Genomic DNA, 22217 nt, shown 5'->3' on the forward strand with positions numbered 1-22217 from the left:
CGCTGGCTCTGGAGAAGGGACGGGGATTTCTGTCTGTAATTTTACAATGCAGAAAGTTTGGGGTCCACTTTCTTAAAAATGGAGACACCATTAAAATTGAATCTATTTGGCAGACAGATGCATTTCCCTTTAAACAACTTAACAAAACAAGTACAAATTTTAGCCCATTTGCCTTGAACAAAAATGCTGACGTTTCTACACCAGAAAAAAAAAAAATTTTTAAATTCCACTTTTGATGGTTTTTCTCTGATGCCCCAACAGAAACCGAAGAGCCGAGTCCGAGATGCACAGGCGTCACGGCCATTCAAGTCCATGTGAGGAAATCTAAACCCAGAGGCGGCGAATGCACAGCTCTGCTCAGATTTCCTTCACCACATGATCGTGATTCCAATAAGAAATAGAATAAATTTATCACTATTGCAAGTAATAGCCCTGAAAATGTCACATCAGAAAATGGCCCCATCCTCCAGACCCTCAATGGTACAGGTTTTCCCAAGTATAAAAATGAATGAGATATATAACAAGTCTCTAAAAACAAGGACGTTCCCCAGGGCCGAGGCAGCGGATCTCTGGAAGAAATTCCAATCCTGGTTTCCATGTAAAATGGTTTAAGTTCTTGTGAGGTCTGAAAATCGGACATCAGCGAAGCCTAACAAAGCACAGAACACGTCCTGAAATGAAGAACAGAATCCGAAAATGGAATCATTAACATCGTGCTTCCAAAATAACGGACGAAATCCTTCTTACTCTCCGTTCACACTGGCATCATGGGTGGGGCCCATCGCACCTATCACACGTCCTACCTTTAATCCCAGCGATCCACTTACACCATCTCGTACTGGTTGTTAGTGATGTACCGGGACAGGCAGCAGGCCAGGAACATCCCCACAAGCTGCAGAACAAGAAGCCATCATCAGTTACTCCAAGAACATACAGAGATCATATTCATCAGAGAAACCATTGCACATAGCGTGCGGCTGATACCAGCATTGCAATAGCGGAAGCAGTCAAGAAACTTTCATATAAATGTACCTTAAAACACCAAAAAAAACTGCAGGACAAACAGGGAAAAATCCAGGACAGAGGATGGGAACAACAAGGCCATGCTAAAAAATATTCAAAATGTCACATTAAGCAAAGGCATCTGTAAGAGAATAGGAAGGAGAGGGTCCCTGTGCGTAAGGGGTAAGGAAGGAGAGGGTCCCTGTGCGTAAGGGGTAAGGAAGGAGAGGGTCCCTGTGCGTAAGGGGTAAGGAAGGAGAGGGCCCCTCTGTGTAAGGAAGGAGAGGGCCCCTGTGCGTAAGGGGTAAGGAAGGAGAAGGCCCCTCTGTGTAAGGAAGAAGAGGGCCCCTGTGCATAAGGGGTAAGAAAGGAGAGGGCCCCTGTGTGTAAGGAAGGAGAGGGCCCCTGTGCGTAAGGGGTAAGGAAGGAGAAGGCCCCTCTGTGTAAGGAAGGAGAAGGACCCTGTGTGTAAGGGGTAAAGAAGGAGAGGGGCCCCTGTGTGAGTAACGATTAGTCAGATGTCAGTCGTATGCGTGGAAGCTCATTCACTGGACATCACTCACGTGGCAGCCCTGACACGTGGTCCTGGGAATGCTCAGTGCCCGTTCACACTCACCTGGAAACATGCAATTCCACATGAAATCCCGGCCACGATTCCCATCCGAGACTCCATCACTGAGGTCACCTTGGAGATGCAGCCCTGAGGGGAGAAAAGCATTGTAGAAAGGTGGGCTGAGAAGTGAGGGGGTCTCCTCTGAAAACATGGACGCTCTTCTAATAAAGCAGAGAAGAGTCAGACAACCCTGGATCCTACAGCCGACCCCCGAAAGGTCACTGGCAAACCAGTCAGCAAGCGCTCATCACAGCCCAGCCTTCACATTACCCCCGTTGGGAGGTTTTTGATTCGTTGGGGCCCTACCAGTCATGAGAATGGTGGCTTCGAGCCCCCTTTTTCCAGAATGCGGACCAGATTGGTCACAGCTGATCACTACTGCTTTACGGGACTGGCCGATATGGCCGCATACTTGTCCTTCTCCATCAGTATCATAGGCACTAATTGTAGCCGCATCGGGGGTCTCCAATGACGGAGAAAGGGGAAATATGTTGCAAGTTGGAAAACCAAGTGCCCTGACCTTGCACATGACTCCGACCATACTGCAGATGTCAGGAGGCAGCGCTGGGTGTGAGGGGCAGGGTGGTCGCCCTCCACTAACATCCAGATGGGGAAGAACATCTCCACCCTATGAGGTCGTCATCTTGGTGACTCTAGAGCTACCAACAAGTTCCAATCACACAGGCCACGTTATGCAGCCACGTATCACTTACATCTGTGAAGACGACATCCTTGGCCTTCACCATGTCCTTCAGGGCTTCCTGCGTACAGTTCTCTGGATTGGCACAGCAGCTCTGGGGGATCCCGCTGGTCTTGTAGTAGGGGCTCTGCCCCCAATCCGTGTACGAGTTCACCCCACAGCAATGCAGCTGCACAACACAGAAATCGAGAGAAACTGATCATTCCGGCCTCTCTGGATCCCACGCCCAATTTATCTGAACATGCAAATACCCACAGACACCATCAGCCATAAGAATAAAACCAGCCGGTCAGGGGGCGCCATCTGCACCAAGTGAGCAGTCAGTTCTTGGATTGGAAGCAGGAAATATGGGAAAGCGGAAGTGACAATGCAAAAGTGGGCTCTCCAGAGGACTGGTCATCCCCAAAACTGCAGCTCTTGTCTAGTGTCTACCAAAAGGAATTATGACCACTGAGCCAGCGACAGGGTCATAGACACCTAGAGCTCACTGACATTTATCTGGTTGTATCCTACAGATCAACAGCAAATCCCCGAATTAGTGATAAATATTCTGCTGTATGGGACAGAGGTGTCAGGATATGCAGAGCATAGTGGACGCGCAGAGGCAGGGGTCGCACACGCGGTGGCCGGGGTCTCTGGTGTTGACACGCGGCGGCCGGGGTTACTGGTTCCATTGTCTGTGGCCCCATCATGTACACATCCATCAATGATTACGACAAGTAGTGCGACAGTCAGTTCAGAACTCCTGTCCGGAGAATCCATCATTGTGAAGCCTCGGCCATTGGGAAGATGAAATTTCCTCAGGTTCCTGTATATGGTGGAGGAGAATTAGTGACTGTCCACTCACCGTCTTCTGGATGGTGTCCATCGCCTGGCTCCGGGGATCTCCAGTAGTATTATACTGCCTTAGGGCCTGCATGTATCCGTGCTCGAAGCTGTCCTTAATCTGATAGGAGAGAGTCTTACATTAGTGTCTGACGGTCACCGCTGCGGACCAAAGCTCCCCTACATCGCTGCTCCCTGCTAGGGTCACACTGGAGGGAGAACACAATGGCGATGGGCGGGGTCATACTGGGGGGAAACAAAATGGCAGCAGGGAGTCACACTGGGGGGGGGGGGGGGGGGGAGACATACTGGGGGCCACATGGGGTGGAGCACAATTGGCGGGGGAGGGGAACACAATGGCGGGGGGACATACTGGGGGTCACACACTGGGGGCGGGGGGACACAATGGCTGCACTCTATTGTGCTAAAGCACGTCAATGTGAAATATGAATAGCTATATGGCTTCTGAATAATAGGAAAAAAATGAATGAGATGCTTTGCACAAAATTTGGCCAAATAATGTCTGCCCAGCAACCAACATCAAGGTGGTCTCATAAGACTGATGGGTCCCTATCAATGTGAATACCTCTCTTTGGCTGATGTCTGAATTCCTGGGTGAATGTGGACGCCCCTTTCAGTAAAGCCTGCATTTATGGGTCAGTCGGGACCTGCAGTAATTAAAATCACCGCATGGTGAAGGGCAGATTGCTTTTTTTGTATATTGTATATGGAGGTAGCAGCTCCTGGTATGCACATATTTACACTAGTTTGCATGTGCCAGTCAGTTTTTTGTTGGGACACAAAATGGCGGCAGGAGGACACACTGGGGAGACAATGGCGGCAAGGGGACCCACAGAGACACAATGGCGGCAGGGGACACTGGGGAGACAATGGTGGCGGGGGACACTAGGTGAGAATGGCGGCGGGGGACACTGGGGGAGACAATGGCGACGGGGGGAATACTGAGGGAGATAATGGCGGCAGGGGGACATAGTGGGGGAGACACAATGGCATCGGGGGACACACTGGGGGAGACAATGGCGGCAGGGGGACGCACTGGGGGAGACAATGGCGGCAGGGGGAATACTGAGGGAGACAATGGCGGCAGGGGGACATAATGGCGTCGGGGGACACACTGGGTGAGACAGGCGGCAGAGGGATGCACTGGGGGAGACAATGGCGGCAGGGGGACACACTGGGAGAGACAATGGCGACGGGACACTGGGAGGACACAATGGCAGCAGGGGGACACACTGGGAGAGACAATGCGGCAGGAGACAATGGCAGAAGGGGGACACTGGGGGAGACAATGGTGGCAGGAGGACACTGGGGGAGACAATGGTGACGGGGGACACACTAGGGGAGACAGTGGCGGCAGGGGGAATACTAAGGGACAATGGCGTCGGGGGGACATAGTGGGGGAGACACAATGGCGTCGGGGGACACTGGGGGATACAATGGCGGCAGGGGGGCGCACTGGCGATGGGGGACACACTGGGGGAGACAATGGCGGCAGGGGGACACACTGGGGGAGACAATGGCGATGGGGGACACACTGGGGGAGACCATGGCGGCAGGGGGACACACTGGGGGAGACCATGGCGACGGGGGACACACTGGGGGACACAATGGCGGCAGGGGGACACACTGGGAGAGACACAATGGCGGCAGGAGACAATGGCAGAAGGGGGACACATTGGGGGAGACAATGGCGGCAGGAGGACACTGGGGGAGACACAATGGTGACGGGGGACACACTGGGGGAGACAATGGCAGCAGGGGGACGCACTGGGGGACATACTGCTTTCCCTGAGCACAATAGTCACCCAACTTTCCAATATGCAGTCAGTATAGGTTCTGGCTGCTGCCTGCTGTCATTCACTAGGGACCCTCAGTTCTGGGCAGTCTGTGGACCCCCAGGTGGACGGTTCTCTGCAGGACGCAGCTTTGATACCCGCCACTGCAACGAGCCGTTCACCTGTGTGTCCACCACTTAGCCAGGACAGCAGCCATCATGGTACCATGCAGTCTTCCATTCTACTTTCTGCATCACAAAGCAAAAGAATATTTGCTAGAACTGTAGCGCCCCTTTAATCAATCCTTGAAGCCGGTAGATCCGACTGCCCAAAAATCTACCGACAGCGGGGGCTCTTCACCGTGGTGCAACTACGTGCAAGATATGATGAAGGGTTCAAGAAGCGCAGCACAGGGCGATTAATGGGGCGACCTGACGGGACAATAGCGACAGTCAGAAAAGACCACAGATATCAGACATCCAGGAGAGAATCAGGGGAGGTGGTCACATCTATGGGAGTTATGGAGGCAGTCGGGGGTCTCCCGTTCTCTACAGGAGGCAGCGTCACATCTATGGGAGTTATGGAGGCAGTCTGGGGTCTCCCGTTCTCTACAGGAGGCAGCGTCACATCTATGGGAGTTATGGAGGCAGTCTGGGGTCTCCCGTCCTCTACAGGAGGCAGTGTCACATCTATGGGAGTTATGGAGGCAGTCTGGGGTCTCCCGTCCTCTACAGGAGGCAGCGTCACATCTATGGGAGTTATGGAGGCAGTCTGGGGTCTCCCGTCCTCTACAGGAGGCAGTGTCACATCTATGGGAGTTATGGAGGCAGTCTGGGGTCTCCCGTCCTCTACAGGAGGCAGTGTCACATCTATGGGAGTTATGGAGGCAGTCGGGGGTCTCCCGTTCTCTACAGGAGGCAGTGTCACATCTATGGGAGTTATGGAGGCAGTCTGGGGTCTCCCGTTCTCTACAGGAGGCAGTGTCACATCTATGGGAGTTATGGAGGCAGTCGGGGGGGTCTCCTGTCCTCTACAGGAAGCAGTGTCACATCTATGGGAGTTATGGAGGCAGTTGGGGGTCTCCCGTTCTCTACAGGAGGCAGTGTCACATCTATGGGAGTTATAGTGGCAGTCGGGGGTCTCGTGTCCTCTACAGGAGGCAGTGTTACATCTATGGGAGTTATGGAGGCAGTCGGGGGTCTTCCGTCCTCTACAGGAGGCAGTGTCACATCTATGGGAGTTATGGACGCAGTCGGGGATCTTCCTTCCTCTACAGGAGGCAGTGTCACATCTATGGGAGTTATGGAGGCAGTCGGGGGTTTTCCGTCCTCTAAAGGAGGCATGGTCACATTTATGGGAGTAATGGAGGCAGTCGGGGGTCTCCCGTCCTCTACAGGAGGCATGGTCACATCTATGGGAGCTATTGAGGCAGTCGGGGGTCTCCCGTCCTCTACAGGAGGCAGAGGTAAGACCTGCATCTATCAGCCATACCACAAATGTCTGGTGAACGCCCCATAACTAAGTCTAATAGAGGGAGAACAAGGAATCCATAACGTGATCAGTATTACTGCAAAGAGCCGCACTGGACCGGCCCATGGTGAAAACACACGAAGACGGGATGTGACATTAGGAAGAATATCTATGAGGATCCCAGAGAAGATCCCTGCACTAAACGGAGCCAGAAATCAAGTGTCCGTGCTGGAAAATCAGCTTCTTCACAGAAAAGAACAGCCTTCCTGAGGGTCCACTCTGTGCCAGGACCACCTTCATTGTGCCCACTCTGTGTGCAATCTCACCTCATGCCTGAAGACTAGTCCCACAATGGCCGCCACCAATTCAATAAGGAAGATGAGAGACAGGAACATGGCATACTGAAAACAGAAAGAGCCGCCATCAGTGTGTGTCTGCCGCTAATCAGTCATCGAACCTCCATGGAGCCCCGCTCCCACTGCTGTCCGCCCCGCGCCCACTGCCATTCGCGCCCATAGCTATCCGCCCCGCGCCCACTGCCATTCGCGCCCATAGCTATCCGCCCCGCGCCCATAGCTATCCCGCCCAGCGCCCACTGCCATTCGCGCCCATAGCTATCCGCCCCGCGCCCACTGCCATTCGCGCCCATAGCTATCCGCCCCGCGCCCATAGCTATCCCGCCCAGCGCCCACTGCTATCCACCCCGCGCTCACTGCTATCCGCCCCCCACTGCCATTCGCGCCCCGCGCCCATAGCTATCCTGCCCCGCGCCCAGTTATCCCGCCCCCATAGCTATCCCGCCCCGCGCCCATAGCTATCCTGCACCCACAGCCATTCATGCCCATTGCTATCCACGCCACACCCATTGCTATCCACGCCGTGCCCACACATGTCCTTACCAGTTTCAGCATCCAGGTACTGGCGCGGCAGGTGGCAAAGCAACCAAAGGTCCCCAGCAGGACGATCACAGCCCCGGTGCCAATCAGGACGTACGGCACATTGATGGCTTTTTCATTCAGCAGTGAGAAGTAGACATCCAAGCTGACTTTTCCCCAAACGCCCACAGTCAGTAGGATCACACCGGTAATCTGCAGATAGAGAGCGACAGTCAGGACGACCACAACCAACAGAGATCTCACACTTTCACCACTGATCAGAGACTGCTGAATTGGGATTGTCAGTCAACGGTGTTCACTTTCCCAACTTCCCCACCACATTCCTGACAGGCAGAGAGCTGGAAGCTATTCCTGGGAGCTACTGACTGTCTGCAGCAATGAAAGGGAGACTAGGTCTCTGGTGGGGAAGGCTCCTCTGAGATCAGCACTGTGTTATAGAGGACCACAGACACTATGAACGGATACCAATGTCTCCGAGTGCACTAGCCATAAAATACCAGCTCCTATGGGTGTGCACAGTAATAGGGCATCTCACCATCAACTTCAACAGGAAGACAGATTCTCGATAGCTGATCATCCAATGGCTTTTGAGTCAGTGGTCAGTGATGAATATTGGGGTTAATATTGATCCCATACTTATGGGATATACATTATTGGCGTTGCAATGAAGGGACAAACATAACACATTCACTCACTACTGTAAGGCCATTTTAACCCCTCCAACTTAACACTCCGATGGAAAATGCTATTCATGCCGTGTTTTATCTCTATAGAAAGGTCAAATCGTGACAGAAAACAATGACAGTATCTCCCACCTAGGACCTCCAAGGGCAAAGATATCTTGAAAGTTCAGGATCTCAAACTTCTAAGAGACCTAACACATTGCACAACAAGCCCTTAAGGGGAGGTCTGTGGGCATAACCTTGACCTAATAAAAACCAGTTTGGACTTCTGTCATTGTTTATTCTGGAAGAAAAAGATAGTTCTCTGTGAGAGTGTCCATTTTCCTAACCGAAGCGGTTCCCTCCTTAAAGATAAGAGCCATTCCTGCAACATCAGCTCTAAGAGTTCTTTTTCGTTATTCCTTTTTATTTTATGAAATTGCATATACCGTATTGTTTTGTTCCCATTTTATAAAATCTTTGTATATTTTTTATAAACACTACCTATCCTTGTAGACTAAATGTATAAAATGTAGTAAATCTGTGGTGGCAGCAAGTACCGTATATACTCGAGTATAAGCCGACCTGAGTATAAGCCGACCCCCTAATTTTGCCACAAAAAAACTAGGAAAACTTAATGACTCGAGTATAAGCCTAGGGTGGAAAATGCAGCAGCTACTGGTACATTTCAAAAATAAAAATAGGTACCAATAAAAGTAATATTAATTGAGACATCAGTAGTTTAAAGGGAACCTGTCACCTGAATTTGGCGGGTCCGGTTTTGGGTCATATGGGCGGTGTTTTTCAGGTCTTTTATTAACCCCTTTTTGTCCCGCTGGCCGCATGCTGATCGCGAAATTGACTTGCCATTGATTTGCTTTCCTGCATAGTTAACACGTGCGCAAAGCAATCTTGCCTTGCGCACGCGCAGTATGCTTTGCCCAGCTGCGGGCAAAGCCGAAACCCATTAGTGCGCACTAACTATGCAGGAAAGCGAATCAACGGCAAGTCAATTTCACGATCAGCATGCGGCCAGCCGGACAAAAAGGGGTTAATAAAAGACACGAAAACACCGCCCATATGACCCAAAACCGGACCCGCCAAATTCAGGTGACAGGTTCCCTTTAGGCATTTTTGAATATCCATATTGAATCAGGAGCCCCATATGATGCTCCATACAGTTCATGATGGGCTCCATAAGATGCTCCACATTAAAATATGCCCCATATAGTGCAGCACAAATGTTGATTATGACCCCACAAGATGCTCCATACAGATATTTGCCCCATATAATGCTGCACATGGCCCCATACAGATAATTGCCCCATATAACGCTGCACATGGCCCCATAAGATGCTCCATACAGATATTTGTCCCATATAATGCTGCATATGGCCCCACAAGATGCTCCATACAGATATTTGTCCCATATAATGCTGCACATGGCCCCATAAGATGCTCCATACAGATATTTGTCCCATATAATGCTGCACATGGCCCCATAAGATGCTCCATACAGATATTTGTCCCATATAATGCTGCATATGGCCCCACAAGATGCTCCATACAGATATTTGTCCCATATAATGCTGCACATGGCCCCATAAGATGCTCCATACAGATATTTGTCCCATATAATGCTGCACATGGCCCCATAAGATGCTCCATACAGATATTTTATGCTGCACATGGCCCCATAAGATGCTCCATACAGATATTTGCCCCATATAACACTGCACATGGCCCCATAAGATGCTCCATACAGATATTTGTCCCATATAATGCTGCACATGGCCCCATAAGATGCTCCATAGATATTTGCCCCATATAACGCTGCACATGGCCCCATAAGATGCTCCACACAGATATTTGTCCCATATAATGCTGCACATGGCCCCATAAGATGCTCCATACAGATATTTGCCCCATATAATTCTGCACATGGCCCCATACAGATATTTGCCCCATATAATTCTGCACATGGCCCCATACAGATATTTGTCCCATATAATGCTGCATATGGCCCCATAAGATGCCCCATACAGATATTTGTCCCATATAATGCTGCATATGGCCCCATAAGATGCTCCATACAGATAATTGCCCCATATAATGCGGATTATGGCCCCATAAGATGCTCCATACAGATATTTACCCCATATGCTGTTGCTGCGATCAAAAAAAAATAAAAAAAAAATCACACACTCACCACTCAGGCCCCCAGCACTTGCTATATTCTCCTGCTCCGTGCTCCACCGCCGACCGCCGCTGTCTTCCCGTCCTCCACACTGACGTTCAGGCAGAGGGCGGCGCACACTAATCACATCATCGCACCCTCTGACCTGAGCGTCACTGCAGAGGGCGCCGACGGTGGAACAGGGAGCAAGTGAATGTCAAGCACTGCGTTATACTCACCTGCTCCTGGCACGGTGTAGACCCTGGTCCTTCGTCGCCGGCAGCTTCTTCCTGTAGTGAGCGATCACATGGTACCGCTCATTACAGTAATAAATATGCGGCTCCACCTCTATGGGAGTGAAGCCGCGTCCATATTCATTACTGTAATGAGCGGTACCATGTGACCGCTCACTACAGGAAGAAGCTGTCAGCGCCCGGAGAACCAGGGACCGCGCCAGGAGCAGGTGAGTATGATTAGACAGCCCCCCGCTCCCCCTCCCCTGCCGACCCCTGGGTATGACTCGAGTATAAGCAGAGAGGGTTACTTTAAGCCCAAAAAAGTGGACTGAAAATCTCGGCTTATACTCTAGTATATACGGTAGTTCTTTTGCTATTGGGCAGCACAGTGGCTCACTGGTTAGCAGTGTATGGTGGCTCAGTGGCTAGCACTGTTACTATGCAGTGCCGAAGTACAGGGTTCAAACCTAACCAAGGACATCTGCAAAGAGTAAGGCTACTTTCACACTAGCGTCGTACTCGGCCCGTCGCAGTGCGTCAGGCCGACGTACCGACGCTAGCGTTGTTAGCGCTGCACAACGGGTGCAGCGGATGCAGATTTCAGCACATCCGCTGCCCCATTGTGAGATGCGGGGAGGAGGGGGCGGAGTTCCGGCCGCGCATGCGCGGTCGGAAAAGACGTTCCCGACGAGCAAAAAACGTTGCAACCAAGGTTTTTTGCTGCCGACGGTCCGTCACAACACGACGCAACCGTCGCACGATGGTTGCGACGTGTGTCAATGTGTCGCAAATGCGTCGCTAATGTTTGTCAATGGGGAAAAACGCATCCTGCAAGCACTTTTGCAGGATGCGTTTTTTCGCCAAAACGACGCATTGCAAAAAACGCTAGTGTGAAAGTACCCTTAGTTTGTATGTTCTCCCCGTGTTTGCGTAGGTTTACTCCAGGGTCTCCGATTTCCTTCCACGCTCCAAAAACTGATAGGGAATTTAAATTGTGAGCCCCAATGGGGACAGAGATGATAATGTGAGTAAAGCTGTGGAATTAATGACACTATATAAGGGAGTACAATAAATAAAAATTAATTACGTACTTGACAGTGACCATACTGGGATATATATGGATAGACATAGGAAAAAAATGGCACAGCACTATAATTGTGGGTGCACAGGCCCTCAGCAGCTCACTCAATATGTGCCCAACTTCATTCTAGGAAAAAAGGAAGGCAGCACTCCATTTTCTCCAAGCGAATAGTTGGATTTATCCAGACCCACATGGCATGGCGATGTTATAGCTCACACGGAGCCTTTCTCAAGCAGCGAATCAATGATGCTGCCTCTCATATAACTCTTGAAAGTGCTTTAACCTGCGACATATATCCGGACAGTATCACTTGATATGGAGGATTATTGGAGTGGACAGGTTTACACCTGGCAGAAGGAAAGCATGAAACCCACTTGGCGGAAGAGCAGTTATACGACGGGTAGAAGGATGGACACAAATAATGAGATACCTGTTATCAACGATGCTATTCATTACAGACATGGACATTACTATTATAGCACCATTTATTCCAATACAAAAAGACTTTGTCATCGGAAAAGGTGAGGAGGCAGGCGCCACCACGGGCAACAGAAAAGGCAAGAGAAAATCCCACCCCAGCCACCCTGAAGAAACGGGAGCAGAACTAGTCATCAATACAAGGTACTCACCGATTCAGAAACAGCTGCACGGAGCAAGGGTCTGCCCCTTACTCCATCTACCCATGTGGATCATCAATAGATCTAACAAGGTGCTCACCGATTCAGAAACAGCCGCACTGAGCAAGGGTCTGCCCCTTACTCCATGTACCCATGGGGATCATCAATAGATCTAACAAGGTGCTCACCGATTCAGAAACAGCCGCACTGAGCAAGGGTCTGCCCCTTACTCCATGTACCCATGGGGATTATCAATAGATCTAACAAGGTGCTCACCGATTCAGAAACAGCCGCATGGAGCAAGGGTCTGCCCCTTATTCCATGTACCCATGGGGATCATCAATAGATCTAACAAGGTGCTCACCGATTCAGAAACAGCCGCACTGAGCAAGGGTCTGCCCCTTACTCCATGTACCCATGGGGATTATCAATAGATCTAACAAGGTGCTCACCGATTCAGAAACAGCCGCATGGAGCAAGGGTCTGCCCCTTATTCCATGTACCCATGGGGATCATCAATAGATCTAACAAGGTGCTCACCGATTCAGAAACAGCCGCACTGAGCAAGCGTCTGCCCCTTACTCCATGTACCCATGGGGATTATCAATAGATCTAACAAGGTGCTCACCGATTCAGAAACAGCCGCATGGAGCAAGGGTCTGCCCCTTACTCCATGTACCCATGGGGATCATCAATAGATCCAACAAGGTGCTCACCGATTTAGAAACAGCCGCATGGAGCAAGGGTCTGCCCCTTATTCCATGTACCCATGGGGATCATCAATAGATCTAACAAGGTGCTCACCGATTCAGAAACAGCCGCATGGAGCAAGGGTCTGCCCCTTATTCCGTGTACCCATGGGGATCATCAATAGATCTAACAAGGTGCTCACCGATTCAGAAACAGCCGCACTGAGCAAGCGTCTGCCCCTAACTCTATGTACCCATGGGGATCATCAATAGATCTAACAAGGTGCTCACCGATTCAGAAACAGCCGCACTGAGCAAGGGTCTGCCCCTTACTCCATGTACCCACGTGAATCAATAGATCTAACAAGGTGCTCACTGATTCAGAAATAGCCGCATGGAGCAAGGGTCTGCCCTTTACTCCATGTACCCATGGGGATCATCAATGGATCTAACAAGGTGCTCACCGATTCAGAAACAGCCGCACTGAGCAAGCGTCTGCCACTAACTCCATCCACCCATGGGGACCATCAATAGATCTAACAAGGTGCTCACTGATTCAGAAACAGCCGCACTGAGCAAGGGTCTGCCCCTTACTCCATGTACCCATGGGGATCATCAATGGATCTAACAAGGTGCTCACCGATTCAGAAACAGCCGCACTGAGCAAGCGTCTGCCCCTAACTCCATCCACCCATGGGGACCATCAATAGATCTAACAAGGTGCTCACTGATTCAGAAACAGCCGCACTGAGCAAGGGTCTGCCCCTTACTCCTTGTACCCATGGGGATCATCAATGGATCTAACAAGGTGCTCACCGATTCAGAAACAGCCGCACTGAGCAAGGGTCTGCCCCTTACTCCTTGTACCCATGTGCATGCTTTCAATTGCAAATTCAGAGCAATTAAGATCAAAGAATGGTTTCATGATAGTAAAACAACTGAAAAGGTCAGGACAAGTTAATCAGATTTATCTAGGGTTAGGATTTAGAACAAATAGTAACTCCGTCCCCCAACATGTTCAGCAAGTGAAAAGGCCGAAAGGCCGGCCACCGAGACCCTAAGGGAGAATGTAAATGCCCCAATATCCCCAGGGGTGAGTCTATGGCACTGAATGAGCTCGCCCGTGCCCGCTGATAAGGGGGTGCTGTCATCCTCATGCGCAAATATATCTCAGACGTTAACCCCTTCATGACCGGAGGTACTTTTGTTTTTGCTCCCCTTCTTCCCACAGCTATAACTTTTATCTTTTATTTTTAGGTCAATATTCAATATGGCCAAGTGAGGGCTTGTTTTTTGTGTAACGAGTTGTACTTTTGAACATATCACCATTGGTTTCAACATATTGTGTACTGGAAAACAGGAAAACAATTCAAAGTGCAGTGAAATTGCAAAAAAAGTGCAATCCCACAGTTTTTTATTTTGCTTCATAAACATTATGGAATGCTAGCCGGGTGCCTTCTGAATGTGGGGGAATTTCAAACATTGCCATTGTTTTTCTATAGGAAGAATAAGAATGTTAAAGATCGTCTGATATATTCAGAGATACATACGTGTTCAAAATTGTTGGTGCCCCTCCTTTAATGACAGGAAAACCCACAATGGTCCCAGAAATAACTGGAATCTGACAAAAGTAATAATAAATAAAAGATCTATGAAAATGAACAAATGAAAAGTCAGACATTGCTTTTCAGCCATGATTCCACATAATTTACAAAAAATAATACTGATGAAATCGGCCTGGACAGAAATGATGGCACCCTGAAAATAATGTGACAAAGTTAAATCGCGGTGTGTCCACTATCATCACAGGGGTCTACAATCCTGGAATCAGTGAGTGGGCCTGTATATAAGGCTACAGATGCTCACTGTGCTGTGTGGTGGCATGGTGTGTATCACACTCAACATGGGCCAGAGGAAGCGAAGGAAAGAGTTGTCTCAGGAGATTAGAGAGAAAATTATAGACAAACATGTTACAGGTAAAAGTTATAAGACATCTCCAAGCAGCGTGATGTTCCTGTGACTACAGCTGCACATATTATTCAGAAATGTAAGATTCATGGACTGTAGCCGACTTCCCTGGACGTGGCCGCAGGAAGAAAACTGATGGCAAATCAAAGAGACGGATAATACGAATGGTAACAAAAGAGCCAGAAAAACTTCTAAACAGATTAAAGGTGAACTTCTAGATCAAAGAACATCAGTGTCAGATCGCACCATCCGTCGTTGTATGAGCCGAAGTAGACTTCACGGGAGACGACCAAGGAAGACACCATTGTTGAAAAAAAAAATCATAAAAAAGCCAGACAGGAATTTGCCAAACTACATGTTGACAAGCAACAAAGCTTCTGGGAGAATGTCTTATGGACAGATGAGACAAAAATTGAACTTTTTGGCAAGGCACATCAGCTCTATGTTCACAGATGGAAAAATTAAGAATATCAAGAAAAGAACACTGCCCTACTGTGAAACATGGAGGAGGCTCTGTTATGTTCTGGGGCTGCTTTGCTGCATCTGGCACAGGGTGTCTAGAATCTATGCAGGGTACAATAAAATCAAGACTATTAACGGATTCTAGAGAGAAATATGCTGCCCACTGTCAGAAAGCTTGGTCTCAGTCGCAGGTCATGGGTCTTGCAACAGGATAATGACCCAAAATACACAGCTAAAGACACCCAAGAATGGCTAAGAGGAAAACATTGGACTATTCTCAAGTGGCCTTCTATGAGCCCTGACCTAAATCCTATTGAGCATCTTAGGAAAGAGCTGAAACATGTGGTCTGGAGAAGGCAACCTTCAAACATGACACAACTGGAGCACTTTGCTCTTGAGGAGCGGCCAAAGTACCTGTTAAGAGGTGTAGAAGTCTCATTGACAGTGACAGGAATCATTTGATTGCAGGGATTGCCTCAAAAGGTTGTGCAACAAAATATTAAGTTAAGGGTCCCATCATTTCTGTCCAGGCCTATTTTCAGTTTTAAATTCTGTGGAAGCATGGTTGAAAAGCAATGTCTGACTTTCATTCGGTCAATGTCATAGTTCTTTTATTTATGATTACTTTTGTCAGATTCGAGTTATTTCTGTGACCATTATGGGTTTTTCTGTCATTAAATGAGGGGTGCCCAGGGCAGTATTTGCCACTAGGCACTTGAGGGCACGCACATGCCTAGGGCGCCAGGATGCGAGAGGCGGCACTTGAGCAAGGTTTTTTTTTAGTCCGAGGTCGGCCCGCCCACCCACCTCAGTCTTCCGGCTGCTGCGGGGGTCTCAGATCCTGTGCTGTCACCACTGTGGAGGGCGAGGCACAGGCACTGCTGAGGACTGAGGACCAGGGGCGCACCTATAATGAGACAAGCAGAGCACTTTGCCTCAGGCGGCGGTGAGTCCCTGAAGGCAGGGGGCAGCAGCCCGGCGCCGCTCTCTGCATTCAGATGTGGTGCTGACTCTCCTTTTAGTGCTGCGTTGTGCCCAGTGCCCAGAAGGTGACATCCCGGGGCTGAGGCGCAGACCTGTCTCCCTGGGATACACAATGCTGGGAGTTGCAATCGCAGAGCAGTAAGTAAACATCTCCCGCCCGCGCTGCTGCTGCACGGTTCAATGGAGAATGAAGACACGGGAGCAGGGTGGAGACACGGGAGCAGGGTGGAGACACGGGAGCAGGGTGGAGACACGGGAGCAGGGTGGAGACAGATGGGGCAGGATGGAGACAGATGGGGCAGGATTATGGTGCATGATGGAGACAGATGGGGCAGGATTATGGTGCATGATGGAGACAGATGGGGCAGGATCAAGACAGATGGGGCAGGATCATGGGGCAGGATGGAGACAGATGGGGCATGATCATGGTTCAGGATGGAGACAGATGGGGCAGGATGGAGACAGATGGGGCAGGATCATGGGGCAGGATGGAGACAGATGGGGCAGGATCATGGGACAGGATGGAGACAGATGGGACAGGATGGAGACAGATGGGACAGGATGGAGGCAGATGGGGCAGGACCGAGACAGATGGGGCAGGATGGAGACAGATGGGGCAGGATGGAGACAGATGGGGAAGGACATTGGGACAGGATGGAGACAGATGGGGCAGGATGGAGACATGGGGCACGATGGATACGATGGAGACAAATGGGGCAGGATGGGGAGATCACATGGGTGCAGAATGGATACTCATGAGGGCAAGATGGGAGAACATATGGCTGGAGCCAGGAATGAGACACACGGGGGCCAGGATGGGGGATATTATTACAATAGGGGCTAATTAAGAGATATTATTACTGCAGTGATGTATTTATTTTATTTTTTGAGGATACGGTTTTAAATGGGGGGGGGGGGTCCTGTTACTGTGCAGAGCGACACTCACTTTTTTTCTTCATCTTCATCTGATGTAGTTTAGAATTTGGGAAAAAATTAAGTAATGTGTTCTGAAAGCGAAGCTCTAGATAAATGTGTTATTTTCTGCAGAGATGAGCCCTGGCTGGAAGAAGTGATGGCGGTCTGTGCTGGATGAAGATGAAAAGCAAAGATGAAGAACTTCACCTAGAGACGTCTCTGGTGAGTCAGTGTGTTACCTGTACACTGACACTATACACTGTATATTATATACAGCGGTCCTGTGTACAATGTCACAAGTGATCACTGTATTACCTTTACACTATATACAGAGCTCCTGTGTATAATATCACTGGTGATCACTGTATTACCTGTATACAGACACTGCATACCAAGTACAGATCTCCTGTGTATAATGGCACTTATGGTGATATTGGTATTTTTTTTTTTTTTTATTAATGATCAGTATTGTAGTGTTCAGTTACTATGTGGTGGTGATATGTTGTAAAGCCATGGTGTGGTGATATTTGTTCCTTGTATGTGATATTATTGGTCACCATGTGGTGGTAATATGTGGTCTGGTCATGGTGTGGTGATATTTGTTCCTTGTATGTGGTATTATTCGGGCACTGTGGTGGTAATATGTGATCTGGACATGATGTGGTGGTCTTTGTTCCTTGTATGTGGTATTATAGGTCTCTATGTGGTGGTAATATGGTGTCTGTTCATGGTGTGGTGGTATTTGCCCCTTGTATGTGTTATTATTGGTCATTTCAAAAATTGAAAAATACATAAAAATATACCTAAATTGTATTGGATAGTTTAACAAATGATTAATAGTACAGAGTAGAGTAGGGCTCGGCCAAATGAGTCAACCTTGTCATGGTGGCCGCTTAAAAAAAATCTTTTGGCCAAAACAAAAGCTGCTGGCTATATGTGTGATCTGGTGATGGGAATGGTTAATGTGTGACTGGTGAGAAGTGGAGTTTTCCCAAGAGCATTGGGACTGGACAGTTCGAGGGATGGAAGCGGGGCTGGGGTGGAGCTTGGGTGGAGTCTTAAGGGGGCCCTGAAATTCCTAGTGGCAGCCCTGCCTGTGTGCACATGGGCAATGTTTGCTCCCAGGAAGGTGTGGAGCCGGGACAAAGCAGGAGGAATCTCCATTGTTCTTACAGCATTTATTACACTACTACTAAGCACTCATTTATAAGATTTATCACCTGTTTTATTCACAAGTCATTTTTGTCATTAAAATTGCCCCAAATCCTACACCCTGGGTGCTGCTGATATATCCAGGTTCTCTCCCCCGTGCCATGGTCCTAAATGCAGAAACACTTTTTCCACATTTCGTCTTTAATATCTGCTGCAAACGCTGGTGTGAAAGTAGCCTAATTCACTGCCGACAGTGTCTGCATTGGTCATACTCACCAATGGGGGAGGCAGCACTAAAAGGGCCTAGGGGGGCACAAACTCTAAATACGGCCCACGTGTGTAGGTACTGGCTGCTTTCCATTTTTGTCGTGTGTGAATTGTCCTCAGGCTTACAGGTAATTTTTTTTTGCAATTCACGTACCCCCAAAACATACGTGATAAGGGACTTCCTGACATGTAACTGGGATTGTGTCATTACCTCCTCCAGTGTTCAGGTAACATGGTGAATTGGTGACAACCTGTGATAGATTTGACAATACACTTTACGGAGTTTAAACATACGGAGAAACAATTAAGATTTAGAATAATTGCTACAATTCCGCAGCAGTGGAGGAGATAGGGCGCTACTTCTTAAAGGGAACCTGTCAGCAGGATTGTGCACAGTAACCTATACAGTGTTAGGTCGGCGCCGCTAGTTTGCATAATGAATACCTGACATACTCTTTACCTTTTTTCAGATTTACTGGGGGAAAAAAAAAAAAGTCATTTTGAAAATGGCGCCCGCCGCGCCTGCGCAGTAGCAGCTGTTTATATGAAGATCCAATAGCTGCTATTGCTCAGGCGGCGCCAACTTGGTTGAGGACATTTTATTCTTCTTCTCCAGTAAGATGGCGCTGCGTGCGCAATAGCAGCTATCGGATCTCCGTATAAACAGATAGCTGCTACTGTGCAGTAGCGACGGGCACCATTTTCAAAATGACTTTTCCCTCGCTCAAGTAAATCTGAAAAAAGGGATTAAGTGCTCAGTTACCATGCGATTATGCTGCAGCCAGGGGCCACGGCAGCCGCCTGCAAAAGGGCTTTTTTTATGCAGTATGTGATGGAATTCATTATGCAAACTAGGGGGCGGGGCAGTGAGGGCTCAGTGACCTGTCAACAGTCTGCATTATGAATAGCTAATCAGAGAGCCACATACACCAACCCCGCCCTAGGGCACGAGCATATCATTGACACAAAACTGAAAATAAAGATTAAGAAACAACCACAAGACGGATTTCATCACCAGGTATCATTGTAATCAGTATAACGGCACCGACACTGCCTGTGGTTACTGTGCACAATCCTACAGACAGGTTCCCTTTAAAGGTACCGTCACACTAAGCGACGCTGCAGCGATAGCGACAACGATGCCGATCGCTGCAGCGTCGCTGTTTGATCGCTGGAGAGCTGTCACACAGACCGCTCTCCAGCGACCAACGATGCCGAGGTCCCTGGGTAACCAGGGTAAACATCGGGTTGCTAAGCGCAGGGCCGCGCTTAGTAACCCGATGTTTACCCTGGTTACCAGAGTAAAATTTAAAAAAAACAAACAGTACATACTTACATGCGTCCCCCGGCGTCCGCTTCCTGCACTGACTGAGCGCCGGCAGTAGCAGGGCACAGCGGTGACGTCACCGCTGTGCTGTGGTTTCACTTTCACTTTGCGGCGCTCAGTCAGTGTGTGAAGCGGACGCCGGGGGACGCATGTAAGTATGTACTGTTTGTTTTTTTTACATTTTACGCTGGTAACCAGGGTAAACATCGGGTTACTAAGCGCGGCCCTGCGCTTAGTAACCCGATGTTTACCCTGGTTACCAGTGTAAAATATCGCTGGTATCGTTGCTTTTGCTGTCAAACACAACGATACACGGCGATCGGACGACCAAATAAAGTTCTGAACTTTATTCAGCGACCAGCGACATCACAGCAGGATCCTGATCGCTGCTGCGTGTCAAACTAAACGATATCGCTAGCGAGGACGCTGCAACGTCACGGATCGCTAGCGATATCGTTTAGTGTGACGGTACCTTAAGTGTAGGGAACTGAAATGGATCTGTGAGTTAAATACCCTTTAATCAATGGGTCTGAATGTGGACTTTAAAGTTCACTCCGTAATGTAATCAGATTTCAGTGGTGTAATCCTTTCATTTCTTCCTTCATGATGTACCATGTCCTTAGTAATATAAATGGGCTTTTGATTTCCTTTGGGATGTTCGATATATTCTAAGAATATTTAATAAGAAATAATAATCTTTTTAATTGTGATGTATGTTTATTTTTTCAGATACATCACTACACATACCTACCCATGAGGATCTGAGGTCATATGGAGGACAGGAATTTAATAGATCTTGTAATTTTTAGTAAATAAAGTTTTTGTGATTATTATTATTATTATTAATTATTATTAAATATTATTATTATACATTTATATAGTGCCATTTATTCCATGACACTTTACACATGGAAAGGGCAATTATAGACAAGTACAATAAACATGAGCAAAACAAGGCACTAACAGGTACAGAAGGAGAGAGGACCCTGCCTGTGAGGGCTCACAGTCTACAGGGGATGGATGAGGATACAATAGGAGAGAGGACCCTGCCTGTGAGGGCTCACAGTCTACAGGGGATGGATGAGGATACAATAGGAGAGAGGACCCTGCCCGTGAGGCCTCACAGTCTACAGGGGATGGATGAGGATACAATAGGAGAGAGGACCCTGCCCATGAGGGCTCACAGTCTGCAGGGGATGGGTGAGGATACACTTGGAGAGGGTAGATCTGGTAGTGCGGCGGTTCAGTAGGTTGAGGATCACTGCAGGCTACAGGCTTGTCAGAAGAGGGGAGTCTTCAGGTTCTATTTGAAGGTTTCTATGGTAGGCGAGAGTCTGATGTGTTGGGGTAGAGAGTTCCAGAGTATGGGGGAAGCACGGGAGTAGTCTTGTATGCGGTTGTGGGAAGAAGAGATAAGAGGGGAGTAGAGAAGGAGATCTTGTGAGGATCGCAGTTTGCGTGTAGGTAGGTACCGGGAGACCATGTCACAGATGTATGGAGGAGACAGGGTGTGGATGGCTTTGTCTGTCAGTTAGATATGTGAAAATAATTTTCTGTCATTGATGGTCAGTCAAAGTCTACTAAGAATGGGGATTAACACCGCCTTTTTTATATTTCTATATTGTTCTCGTTTTATACACTTCAGCTTGGGGATTATTGTGATGAGATGGCTGTCTGCACCCGATCTACCTTAATGGACACCTTTGTGGAGAGATGATGGTCTGAGAGGGCCACATAACTCCCATTGGTATCTGGAAGTGACCCATACAGAGGACTGTCCAGTTTTCCAGGGTAGGAGTTAATACAATACCCCACCAATATCAAATAGCCACTAATGAAAAATAGAATTAGTCTTACTGGTAATTCAGTTTCTAGGAGCCTTCCACGACAGCAGCATCGGAGGATGTGTTCCCGCCCTAATGAGGGACAGGAAACACAAAGAGGTTAAATACTCTCCCCTTCCTGCAACCACCAGTGTTTTGTCTGGACACAGTAGTATGTATAGTTACCACTCAAGTGCAGGAATCATCCAATAAGAATATCAGATAGGGGAGGAAATTAGTGCTGTCATGGAAGGTTCCTAGAAACCGAATTACCGGTAAGACTAATTCTATTTTCTCTAGTCACCTTCCACGACAGCAGCATCGAGTAATATCAACAATCTAATTTCTTAGGGAGGGACAACAGCCTGAAGAACACGTCTGCCGAATGTTAAATCCCTATTAAAATCTAGTCTGTAATGCCTGGTGAACTTGAAGACCAGGTGGCGGCACTGCATATTTGCTCCGAACATGCGTCTCCTCTCTCCGCCCATGATGTCGATACCGAACGTGTAGAATGGGCCTTTAATGATGACAGAGGAGATAAGTTCTGTGATGA

General features: G+C 48.6%; 1 protein-coding gene across 1 annotated transcript in view; it reads right to left on the bottom strand.

Annotated features, from left to right (window-relative positions):
* Positions 1–216: 216 nt before the first annotated feature.
* The window catches only part of LOC143791249 (tetraspanin-6-like), a 65996-nt gene continuing 43995 nt past the window's right edge, over positions 217–22217 (bottom strand). The window contains exons 2-8 of the mRNA XM_077279217.1: positions 7306–7494; positions 6733–6807; positions 3163–3261; positions 2329–2484; positions 1619–1702; positions 804–892; positions 217–671 (exon numbers count right to left, since the gene is read on the bottom strand). Of these exons, the coding sequence (XP_077135332.1) occupies positions 824–892; positions 1619–1702; positions 2329–2484; positions 3163–3261; positions 6733–6807; positions 7306–7494 (672 nt within the window). The 3' untranslated portion in view covers positions 217–671; positions 804–823. The remainder of the gene's footprint in view (positions 672–803; positions 893–1618; positions 1703–2328; positions 2485–3162; positions 3262–6732; positions 6808–7305; positions 7495–22217) is intronic.

Source organism: Ranitomeya variabilis, unplaced genomic scaffold (genome assembly GCF_051348905.1).
Source record: "Ranitomeya variabilis isolate aRanVar5 unplaced genomic scaffold, aRanVar5.hap1 Scaffold_554, whole genome shotgun sequence".
NCBI classification, from domain to species: domain Eukaryota; kingdom Metazoa; phylum Chordata; class Amphibia; order Anura; family Dendrobatidae; genus Ranitomeya; species Ranitomeya variabilis.